This window comes from Coturnix japonica, chromosome W, assembly GCF_054131305.1.
Source record: "Coturnix japonica strain WE chromosome W, WE-NBRP24, whole genome shotgun sequence".
Taxonomy (NCBI): domain Eukaryota; kingdom Metazoa; phylum Chordata; class Aves; order Galliformes; family Phasianidae; genus Coturnix; species Coturnix japonica.
In genome coordinates this window covers 4577989-4590566 of record NC_140701.1, presented here as the reverse complement: position 1 = coordinate 4590566, position 12578 = coordinate 4577989, and the positions used below count along the sequence as shown (strand labels likewise).

Here is a 12578-nt window from a genome sequence, read left to right as displayed (position 1 = left end):
AAGATCCAAAAATTAAGTATACACAAATGTATATTCAATACATTTGATTTAATACACAAATGTGTATTCATGCTCTTCTCTCCCCCAGAGTTCTGCTAAGTACACCAGTCACGTGAAAAAAGCAAGCCAGGCCATCCTGAACAAGTACAGTTATTACTGCACAATGGGTAAATAGCAATCAGTCCTAGAGATACTGTTCCTATACAGGGGAGGCAAGACAAAAATAAATAAACCCTTAACCACAATAAAATCCAAACCCAGTTTAAGAAAGCTTGTATTTATTTCAGCCTCAATGGAGTCAGTTTGAAACTGTCAGAGAGACACTGTACACCTATATACAAATTTAAGAACACAACGGAGTAACTGTTACTGTTTATTAACAACCAGTTTTAATAATATGATAAAAGTATGTCCTGAGAAAGGGGAACAAACATGCTTCTTCAAGGTTTTTTAGCTGCTCTGGATCTCAGCCGTCGCTTGATGATCAGATGATCACTTTCCTTCTTTTGTTCCTCAGATTCCTGAAGAAAACATTTCAAAAGTTACTCATCTTTTCAAACAAGACTGACAAGGTCTTCTTGACCCACGCAAACATATTTCTTCCCCTAAATGGATTTCAGAATGGCATTTGCTTATTATATTTTATTCAGAAAACTATGGGATACCGAGATCATTTTAATGCAGCTTAATCACAAGGAACAAATATGGAGAATGTACAAAATCCTGTACTGTAAGCCAGCCAAACAAAGAGATCTTTGAGGACACAATAAAACAGAACAGCAGGAAGACCAACAAGAATGACTTGGTAGAATAAAGAAATACCTCAGTACTTTCAACCTCCTCCTGCAAATAGATGAAACCTCCAGTCTGTTTGGACTCCTTAGTAGTTTATTTTAAGTTAAGACTACAGTATAATCGCTTACCGAAGAAGCAGGTATTTCTAGAGGGCCAGAAACGACAGTGGAATACAGCTTCCTTTTACATCGTTTTGGCTTGGTCTCTCCTTCTTCGAGACTTTCAGGTTCATTTGATTTAGGAGAACTTACTGCTAACATCAGCTTCTTGGCTAGAAGAAATTTGTTTTGATACATAAACCAATCAACTTACTGGTTTTGTGAGTCTTTAAATCAATGAATGCAAAAAAAGCTTCGTAACAAACTTGGTTTATAAATGACACGTACAATTTAAGTGAAAATACTCAGAAACTGTATTTGTTCGTCGAGGTTCTTTATTGCTTCTATAGCTGAAACAGTTTATAGCTTCAGGTACGGCAGCTTAAAGCACGCATTAAAATGGAGTATGAAAGACAATCATGGCTCAGAAGTCGCTGGAAGTCAGAAACTTCAGCAGGAGTTAAACAACAGGCCTAACTTTCGTGCTGACAGAAGCACAAGACAGAACCAACTTTCTCTGTATACTTGTAGGTTTTCACAAATGTAATAATGAATCTCTGAAGAGACGAATAAATGCATTTACTTCATAAATCAAAGGACAACTTAACATGGCAGACAAGTCTAAGAACACATACATTAATAGCCTACAGCAGAAACAAGCCATTCTACAATGTCTAGAAAACATGGAATAAAACTTATTCTACACCAACCTTTAGAGTGTATAATAGAAGGAGAGCTTTGAATAAAATCTCCAACTTTTTGCAGTGTTTCATCCTTCTTTTTAGTCAGTCTTGAAGCATGTACTCGCTTTCTCAGGAAGTAGTCTTTTCTGGATTTCTGTTCAACAGAGATGTGAACATGTGAAACAAGAGCATTGTTTAAACTTCATTTTAGTTCAACGTTATTTTAAGTTGACATTTTGAGCTTTACTACTGATACCTCTGTTCATTATGCTGATGATACCACAACGGCAAGTAATGTAGACAATTTTATACCCTTTAGGGAGTTGTCAAAATCTCAGCTATTTCAAGGCATACGTTTCTTAAAGTTTCTTAATAAGGCAGTAGTTTCTTTAAAAGTAGCTCCCAAGCTGTGGAGTTGTTTCTTACATAAGCTGTTCTAATTACATAAAATAAACAAACATACAAAACAGAAGACAACAGATGGGAAAAATCTACTACTCATACTCTGACCATGCCAAGGATACTGCTATCACATGTGAACATCTGTTTTTAATAACTGCCATGCATATTAATGATATGAACCTTAGTTTAATACAAGGGCTTCACTTACAAAAGCACACGATAATACACTAAAGCTTCTCTTCCCAACTATTCAGTGTGCAATATCCTTCCCTCCAAATCATTACACAGTACAGCCATTACACGCTCTGGGGACAGACTGACTTGCCCTTTGGTTAGCTTATGGAATTTAATAGGAAGAGCTCATAAGCATGTAAGATTCCCATTCAGGTATACACATAAGGATAAGACACTGCTTCTTTCGTGTGACCACACAATTACAGGAAGTCCCAAGCTAGCTTCAAAACTAGAACAAAAACCAACCATTTTCTCGTCACTTGCAGAGGGTGAATTAAAAGCCATGACAGATTTTGTATTTTTCGTGTTCTCACTTTTCACAAAATCCTGGGAAAATAAGACAAGTTTCAGCCATGATTCTTTTGGAAAGAACAATTGATGTCACAAAAGTGAACACTTTAAACACTTTTGCTAATAGTAGGGAAGTATCTGCTAGTGGTAACTATCCCACTGTAAATCAAATAATAAATAAGCATTCAATTATAAAAACAGGACATTAAGATATCAGTATTAGACATCTCATGATGTCTAAAAAGCTGATTTATGTCTACAGGTTTCAAAGAAAATACACAATGGAGTTAAGAGAAATTCCCTTCTCTTAAACCATTATCACTGAGCTTGGCTATTAGTTTTGTTCATTAAAGCAGTTCATTGATTAAATTCTTCAACTACTTTACTGAGGTAGAAATAGCATTTTTTTAATGCTTAAATGAGAATGGTAAAAAGGCATCAGATATTTTGTTTTCTGTTGGGTCTAGGTCATACCTCATCCATGTACTCACTTTTCTTTTTTGCCTTAGGCATTTTCACTCCTAAAGGTATCATGCTGCCGTACTGCTTTATCTCCATCTTATCAGGTTGCAGAGGTGTCAGTGGGATTTCCAGCTCCGGTTTTGGGAACCGACTAGTTTTGCCATTTTCTGCGGACACTCCAGAAGAGTCGAGGACAGTTTCCAAATGCTCCTGATAGCACAGAAGAATTTTAAGTGCAAGTGTTAAGGTAGCCATGAGATTAAAAAGCTATAAAGCATCTGGAAAAGGATATGTAAGCATTCAATTTTCCTGCTGTAAGAACACTTGTAACAGAAGGAGTCTATTTCAGTTACAGCAGAGTTTTACCCTTCTTTCCTAGAACTTGTTACATTTAAAATTATTTCCAATCCATGATCACAAAAAAAGTTCTCCATGTTAAACTGAGCCTGATACTTTACAAGTCATTTTTTCTCAAGGGCACAGACAACTACACTTTTTTTTAATAGAGAATGGTGGTAGAACTGACACGATTTTCTTCATCTCAACTCTGCTGTGTCAGAACTGGGCAGGAACAGGAGCATTTGATTCAAGTGTTCGATTAACTTCCAGCTTAATCTTAGGGAATTTGCCCTTCCTCTTCTACACTAGAGATGTTATTTACATAAGTAAGGTCCAGCTGGCAAGGTGCAAGCCCAGTACAAGTCATTAAAGAACTCCATTGCTATCTTTTCCCTGGAGAGAATTCAGACATTCAAGCAATGACACCGTACTTAAGCTGAAGGCTATCATGTACCTGCTCATGGTCAAATGGCAGCAAATGCACAGCTAAGTGACAGGGAAATGTCAGTATGCATTTCCCCAGCAGCACTTACTGTCCACAATCCACCCAATCCTGTTTTTCTCAACAGGAACAACAAAGTCAGAACTGAGATCACCTGGACTCCTCCTTCTCTATGGCAGGAATTCAGCTAGCATATCAAAAATGAGTTCAGATGCTGGTTGAACACATGGAAGACAGGCTGCTGGGGACATCAGAAAATGGTAGATGGCTGCTTTTACTGCTGCTAGTAACTAGCAAACTCCAGTGTCCCAAACACAGACTAGCAGCTTTTACTACTTACACTGTTCCAACCCCCTGAGGGGAGTCTTCTTCCTCTCAAAAAGTTACCAAAGATTGTAGAAAGACAAAAAGTAGTCAGAGCCACTTTATCAGGCTCTGCTAAGAATCTGAATGGAGTATCACCACCCACTGTATTTCCAAGAATTAAGCTGGTTAATAAATACTTTGTTTTTAAAATATATGTAACTGCTATTTTATGAAAGTTAGCAATTAAAAACTTATATAGGAATGATTAAAATCATCTGCTAACAAAACAATCTCCAGAAATCCTGCAGAGGAAGAAAATAAGTTCAATTTGCTGTGCCCGTTTCAGTGGCTCCATGAATTTTTTCCAAGTAACTTATCTAATCATGAGCCACTTCATAAGCATTAACATGAGGAGAGTTTTCAACAGCACCTGACAAAAATTCATCACACAATTGTTTCAACAGCTTTTATTCCTATCAAAGGCTATAAAAACAGGTGATCTGATCACCTTGAAAGGGATAAATAAATTAAAACTTGGGAATTGTTTAGAGAACATGAGATCTTTTGCTACTCATTCCTTATCAAAAGCAATACAATCACAACATTTTCAGATCTGAAGTTTCATACTAACCTCAGATTCATTTAATGAAGTGAGGCTCCTAGTACATGGACGTGACAAATAATTGTCTTCAGCTTTGCATCTTAATGGAATACTTTCTCCAGTTTTAGTTTTGCTTTGTTGTTTCCTAGGCTGTAAATATTTAAAAGGAGTAAAGATTAGGCTATGCATTAGACCTCCAAAATATCTCGAGTTTTCTAAAGTTACAGTGTAAAACCTCAAGCTCAGACGCCACATGAACACGTAAGCTGAAACACAGCACAAGTGTGGGAAGGTAGTAACATCTATTCATTGTGTGATCTTCAGATACACCCTACTGGGTCTCACTAACAGTCTCAGGCAGTATTCTGCCTCCAAAAGAGAGAAAGCGAGACATTAGTTAGGGACAAAATCTGTAACGCTGGTCGTTTTGTCATCCATTCCCCCCATACTCTGCACGCTCACAGCTGCTATGTTAGAACACCAAAGGCTAAACCTCTGCCTAATCTTCAGCATCCACATACAAATAGATGGAAAACTGCATGGAAAAGTTCCATAATGTACACAGAGAGATGGTGTCCTAGTAAATAAAATATTTTTGAGAAGATGAGAGCTCATGCTTGAGTGGAAGACAAAAAGAACCAACAAGTACTCATCACTGAATATGTAGTTAAAGGACAGTATGCTAAGAAAAATGATTCCAGCTCCAGTATCTCCTAGGAAAACAGAAGAACAAAAAGGGGTTAACAAGATGTTAAGTACTGACTTTCTATAATCATACCTTTTCATTTACAGAGTCATTCCTTCTACTTTGTCTTTCTTCAAGTAAAGGTATTTCTGGCAAAGTCTGAGGGCTACTGTGGTTAATGCGTTGTTTTAATTCCTTTATAAAGTCATCTTTGTCAGCCAGTTCTTTTCTTAACTCTTCTATCACAGTTGCGTTATCCTAATAAACAGTAAAAACTGCTGAGTTGTGGGATTGGCAAAAGGAATTAACACACACAAGCAGTATTGCAATTACTTAGTAGCATCAGTTTTAGAATTGCAGGCTAGAACACTTAACTATTCAAGAACAGTAACATTTCACGGATTTGTACGGTCACTGTTACAAGTGCAGTAGTCACAGAATTGCCTGGGAAGTTGTAATACAATATATTTTGATTCTTCTATTTTACTTGTGTGCTTCAGCCTTCATCTCTCTAAGATATAATAACCCGAGCTTTTATTTGTTCCCAAATCCTCGGTACTGTGAGAAAGTCGGCAGTTGTAGGGGAAGTTTTGCTATGAGAACATCTTTCTTCTCAGAGAAAGTGAATCCAAACATTCTCAAAAGAGCACAACTCATTTAGTCTTCTGTTTAGCTTCTGAAATTCTATGCTACGGCTTAGATTGGCTATCCTGATTAAAAGCTGGATGTTGAAATAAGAAATGCAACTTCCAGAGATCATCCCCCCTCTGCTTTTTGATGCTTCCCTTAATCTCTCTCCACGTCCCCTTCTGTCTTTTCATGCCATTGTAGATACTACCTCAGAGAAAGCAAAGAAAGTAAGAAACCTGAGACAGAACTACTGTCTGAGTATTGAGCCTAGCTTGGGATCCGGAAATGCTGTGAAGTATCAGAAAAAGCTACAGATGTCCAGTCTGACTGTAGGATCATAAGCATCAAACTGACATCTGCTTATCTGAACTACTGAAAAAATTGAAATTTTAGTAATTAACAGAAATTCTGTTTCTGAAGAACAAAAATAAAATCTGGTGCTTTTTTTGGTTAGTTGCACATGATGTCAATACGACAGTGTTCAAGAACAGAAGCACACCCAGAATACAAAGAGCAGGTACAGGAGTCTTACAGAATTTATGGGTAGCTAATCAGGTAGGAGGAAAGGAGAGCTGACCTTGCTTGAATCCTTTAAGGCAGATTGTCTCAGTTCTGCTATTTCTGTCTCTTTTTGTATGGCAATAGAAGCCAAAGTTTTGAGCTGTTCTTCCAAAGCTTCTACTAACTGATCTCTCTCCTCACGCAACTTTTGAATATTATGGTCCTTTTCCTCCAGCTCCTATATTTCATGTTGAAAGAAAAGCATACACAGTAGAAACAAGCAGAATCTTTAAGACAGCCTAGAATTAATAAGCTTTTCATAAAGCATAAATAAGGACTCAAGCTGATAAAAAGAATTTATGGTAAGACATTTCAATTAACATATCATGATGTCACTCAACAAGATCAGGTTATATGCATGTATTACATATGTATTTACTATGCAGATTATTGTATTTAAAGCAATCTGCCAGTGCTCTGTAGTGACTAATTATTTGAATATCTTTCATGGTCTACCACTAATTTCAGTTGGCCACTTTCATTTTGCTCCAATTTTTTTTTTTCTTTTTTGACCTTTTTCCTGTTGCCTGGAAAACCTGCATCATTCATTTAATAAAAATTAAGAGCAAGTAAAATACCTGCTTAATTTGTTGGATATAGAAGTCTTTATAATCCAGCTCATTCTTAAACTGGTTATTAATCCTTTCAAGTTCTTCCATCTTGTTCCTGAGGTATTCCTCCACAGAACGCATCGTGGACACCTGTAATGTAAGCACAGCTCACGGTTCATTAAAAGACTTCTGTAATCCAACCTGGCCAAATACTTCTTTGTTAAATAAAGAGGAATTCACAAACAAGTGCTGAGTAGGAAAACGACAGCAAGTGCAAGGTTACCAAGGAAGACATGAATTCATTTTTAAGCTTCAATTTTCCACCCCAAGCACACCCAATAAACTTTTAGACTAAGATCCTGCAAAATGGGTTTTAAGATATCTTCTTGTTTAATAATTAAATTTTAACTATTAACATCACTGAAGCTGAAATTGAAGAAAAAAAATATACATGCTTATATTAAAGAGCCTCTGGAAATTAGTCTATTTCTCTTCAAGTAAATAGCATTCTTCTTCCCAGTTATCAGCGTTTTTTCACAAGACTTAGGTTTTAGGCTTTGGAGTTACCACGCATACCAATGGCAAGTCACCAGTAACGTAGAGATAATAACAAGTCCCCTCCAGAGGCAGATTAGCTATTCTCTTCACAAACCTTATTCCAGACTACCAACCAACTTTACTTTCCTCTGTTCATTATCTACATGAAACCATGTTTTAACTTCTGGTCCCCTCTAGAGCTTCAATGGCAACTTTACCTAAGATTTGCTGCTAGCCACACTAGTGTGAAATTTCCAGCTTCATAGTTAAAGTTTGAGAAGTTTTAACAGCAGAAAGCCAAGCATAATCTTACAGAAAAAAATATCTCAGTTGACTACAAACCTCGCTTTGTACTTGCAGAATTTGTTTCTCAGCATCAGAATGTTTGTCTTTTAGATCTGCATACTCTTCTTCTTTCCTCTGCAAATCTTTTTTCAAATTCAGTACAAGGGCAGAACTCTCAGAAAGAATATTTTCTAGCCTTATGTTAAAAATAAAGAGACAAAGAACATTACTGTTACATATCCCATGGAAACAGCAATTACAGCTTAATCCATGCCCTGCCTGTTGGTTTCTATTTGTCAATAGACTCTCAAATCTATCCAGACCAGCGACAAGATTTAAACAATTACTTTTGAATTTCAGCTTGCTTCTCATAATCAGATGCTGAAGCAATATATTATTCAGATGGTGTACTGAGGTATGTACAACAAAATCACCAGAAATCCCCATATTATTCTTTATTTCCTTGCACACTCCTGTTTTCCCTTGGAACTCAAGTAGCATACCAAAGCATCCTAAAGTAGTAGTTTGGCCCTTGATAAGCATGCAGATGCATTAAGTCGAAGGGCTGTTCCCATTAACTATTTTTAACTCTAGTTCATTCTCAAAGGGCTCTAAGTTAACTCAGTGGTTACTTACGATTCTATACGTTGCACTTTCTCCATTTCACTCTTTTCCTTTTCCCGAAGAGAGTGTTTCATCTGCTCCAAGCTGTTTTTCAGCTGCATAACTTCTTGAATCAGATTTGCTTCTTTGCTACTTAAGTCTTCAACCGTTTTGTCTGCAATTTTTAAATGAGAGCTTTGGTCATATGATTAGAACAAACCCACTACTATTTGGAGTATGGAGGAGTCCACATCCCTCCCTCAGTCTCTGGTAAGATGCTTATATGTGATGCCATTCAGTGGTCACATTAGGATTCAATATTTATGCCAAATAAAGGCAGCAGGGACAAATCATCCAAGAACAGCATCTCATCCAAAGAAGGCCTTGACTTTCTCCCTTGCACATATTTTGCAAGAGGAATACAAGAAAGGAAGGGACTACAGCTAAGTTTTAGATTTTCCCTTCTACATTGTATATGCCTTCCGTAATTCTAGGAACACTGATGCTCAGCTGTGCCCAGAAGTGAAGTTAAATGCATCAGAGCTTATCCAAACCATTTTGCTCAAATATTGCCCATGAGCGAGCAATTAGCAGGTCGTCAACAATTTTGATAGTTGCTTCAGGAAAAAACAAAACAAACAAACAAATAAAAGCACTTGAGCAGCTGATGCTACTCAGAAGATCAGCAACAGCAGTTGAAACAATCCTAAAGAAACTGCTTTAAAACTATTACCAAATCTGCAAGTGCATCAACAGATGAGGAATAAGCAGCAAAAAGGAAAAAAATAGTGCAAAAAACTTTTATTATTAAGCATTCAAAAATGAACAGCATAGGACCTTCTGAAAAAGGGATACTTACATAACAGTTACTTCTATTTACAGTTTAACACAGTGGCTTTTCTCCTTATACCATAAGGTACGCGCTTCACAGCCTTTTGCTTCCTATCCGGAATAGGAAGCAATTTACTGTTTTGGAAGACACCCTGTTCAAGGATGGAAGAAACTGTACCTTTCTTTGGAGGTGGCTCTTCCACAGTAGGCTTATCCTCGTCAGTACTGTGCTTTCTTCCCACTTCCAACTCAGTTTTCTCTTGTTTCAGTGCTTTAACTGAAAGCACTGAAAATTGGCTGCTTTCAGTTCCTTTATTAGTGTTCTCTTCTGCCGGTTCTGCTTTAATGGTAGTTAAATGGTAGGTAGTCTTTTCCTGTATTGATATAAGATCAGTTACATTGACGCTTAACAAAAGGAGCACTTAAGTCTCAGTAATCTTCTGTAGGCAAATATTTACACAAAACCATACAGCTAAAATATTTACCTGGTGACTCTATAGACATCAGTTACAAGTCTCAATAGCAGACAGAACAAGTACACCTTCAGATAATGACAAGTGCAATACTCGGTAGAGTATACAAGGGAAAGCAAGAGCCTAGCAGGTTACAAAGTAAAAGACTTGCACACAATCAAGAGTTTACCAGTTTATCAAAGAATTTCCTGTTTCCAAGAAGTCAACAAAATTACAAACATGGTCAAAGAGCAAATGGTCAGCTCTCATACAAGTTCATCACATCACATCACACTTCTGCTAAGCTGCTAAAATCACTTTCATCGTGACAGATATAATCCAACCTTAAAGCTTAGTCAGCTCTGTCACACATTTTAGATTGTGTCCTTGACCACAAGTGAAGCTTCCTTACTTACAAGATGACGATTATTAAGCCATGCTGGCACTGCCAAGGACTGATTATTCATCTTTAGTAGCTTATGAAAAGAAAAGCCTCAGAAGTGTTCAGGCCACACAATCTCACAGATAGAGTTGGAGTCTTGTTCTTGGAAGAAGTAATAGGCGAGGACATGACTACTCATCACAGTCAGCTTTAATACCATGGAAATACTAAGTTGCAGTGATACAGACAGTCAAAGACTAAGAAGGGTCAAGTTGCTAAGCTTACAAGGTTAGAGATCTGAGTGACAGAATTAACTATAAATGTTTTCAGAGCTACTTCAGGCTACCAAACATCAAAAAATGAACAAAAACCACCAGAAGTGGTATGCACACATACTTAAGCTAGTCTTCACATATTCAGTAGCTCGCAGTACATTAGTCAGGATAAAGTTTTATGGACTGCATAGAACGTGGAGATACCCTGACCATTCATACTCGTACTTCCAACTCTACTCAACATACTTTTACTGTTGCTCTTCCTCTGATGTAGGAGTGTGAGGCAGGAGTTAGTGGAACACGCTGATATTTTTGTTGTTTGTGTTAACAACAACTACCTTCAGATAAATTTGAATTGTTTACAATTTCAAGCGAGTACCAGCTACATACAGAAAATCAGTTTTCCAAAAATGTGTTGACTACAAGCATAGAATTAGTGTTTTCCTTTTTTTGTATAAGGATATGGAGATGTGTAAAACTCACATAATCTTTTACTTTTTCCTCTAAATGAGATTTTAAGTCTTGTAGCTCTGTAATAATGTCATCTTTCTGCACCACAATGTCCATTAGCTCTCGAATCCTTTCATTTTGTGCATTCATTTTCTTAGAAATAAAAAATAAAAAAAATTCAGTCATCAGTTTCTAATGGAGTGCTAAGTAGCTGAATTACACAATGCATTAAAGGCAAAATCAGTTAAGCTAAGCTCGGTAAGAAACCTATTAATGGAGCCTACTGGAATAGCATTTTAAGCTACCACAAGTTGGTATTAAAACAATTTTACACAACATCTTCTTGATAAAGTTACCTGAGTTGCTTCTTTAAGTTGCTCATCAGACTCATCCAATTTAATCACCTGCATTTCAAAGTCTGTAACACACAGAAAAGGTTGTATTACATAAGTAGCCAATAGATAGTTTATTAAGTAATCAATTTTTCCAGATATTCTAATGTTTAGGTAGCTTTTGAACAGATGAATTAATTTGCATGTGGTCTTCACTTATTGGGAGTGATTCAAAAGTTTTCTATATTTCTTGGAACGAAAACATTGCATCAACAAGACATAAAGAAGAGTAGAGATTACTATATAAAAGTAAAAATCAAGATATAGAAGATATATTTAACCCCATACTTATGAAAGCGTAAAGCTGCTAGTTGCAGTTTAAAGGAGAGGGGGGAAAAAAGAAAAGAAATAACCAAAAACCGTGGAATTGCTGAACCTGAATATACACAAGGAACAAACTATCACTTATCTACAGGCTATGGTTCCAAAGGTAGAACATCTCCTCTAATTCCTACTCAAACTGGTTATTTCTCTTTTAGATTAATGAACTATTTCTGTCTTCTACCTTTCATATTGCATAACTCACCTTTGTTCTTCTGCATCAGCTCTTCTTCAGTTTTAAGTAGTTTGGTGTTTTTCTCTGTTAGCTCTTCTTTGGTCTCCATCAGTTCAAAGTTAGTTTTCTCCAGCTGCTTTTCAAACCAGCCAGTATCTTCCTTCGGGTCCCCCAGGGATACAATGGAACTATGTGCTGCCTCAGCTTGCTCTTTAATATCCATGACATCATAATGCACAGAATCAAGAATGCCCTCAGGATCAACACAGGTGTCAGGCACTATGCTATGTTCTCCACCCTGAAACGTAATTTATAATCAGTTAAAACTGGTGAATAGCTGACTACATAATAGCTGTTATTTCTACAGATAGTCTGGATAGCCACTATGAACACAGCCATACAAGAAGTTTTAAATTTCAGCTTCAAAACCCACCTCACAAATTCACATACAACATGACAGTGATTCGTATGGGGGGAAGATAAGTGGCATTCTAGTAACAGCTAATATATTTTATAGTATTTGATGACCACACTCCCTTTTTTTTTTTTTTTTTTTTTTAAATATTACCCCAGATTGATCTCCTTCAAATTTAACGTACAAGTTCGGACTCCCCTTTTCTTTGTATACAGCGTAAATTTTCATTTTGTGTTGCAGAAACAAGGAAAACGCCCAAATTCCCAAAGCTTTCTGAAACTGTTCTTAAGGCTCAGCAACTATTCCTGCTAGATGAAGAATAGATGTATCTTGCTCATCATACAGCAACACAGCATGCACTTCTTTGTAAACAGCCTTGT

At 36.8% G+C, this 12578-nt stretch overlaps 1 protein-coding gene across 1 annotated transcript; it reads right to left on the bottom strand.

The window, feature by feature from the left end:
- Positions 1-261: 261 nt before the first annotated feature.
- LOC146754314 (kinesin-like protein KIF20B) lies at positions 262-12067 on the bottom strand. Its single transcript, XM_085527517.1, has 10 exons — positions 11814-12067; positions 11252-11313; positions 10929-11048; positions 9426-9710; positions 6546-6707; positions 5432-5596; positions 4684-4803; positions 1604-1730; positions 924-1066; positions 262-521 (listed from the first exon to the last, which is right to left on the bottom strand). Exons 1-10 carry the CDS (start codon positions 12004-12006, stop codon positions 441-443), a joined length of 1458 nt encoding a protein of 485 aa, XP_085383643.1. The 5' UTR covers positions 12007-12067; the 3' UTR covers positions 262-440.
- Positions 12068-12578: the final 511 nt, after the last annotated feature.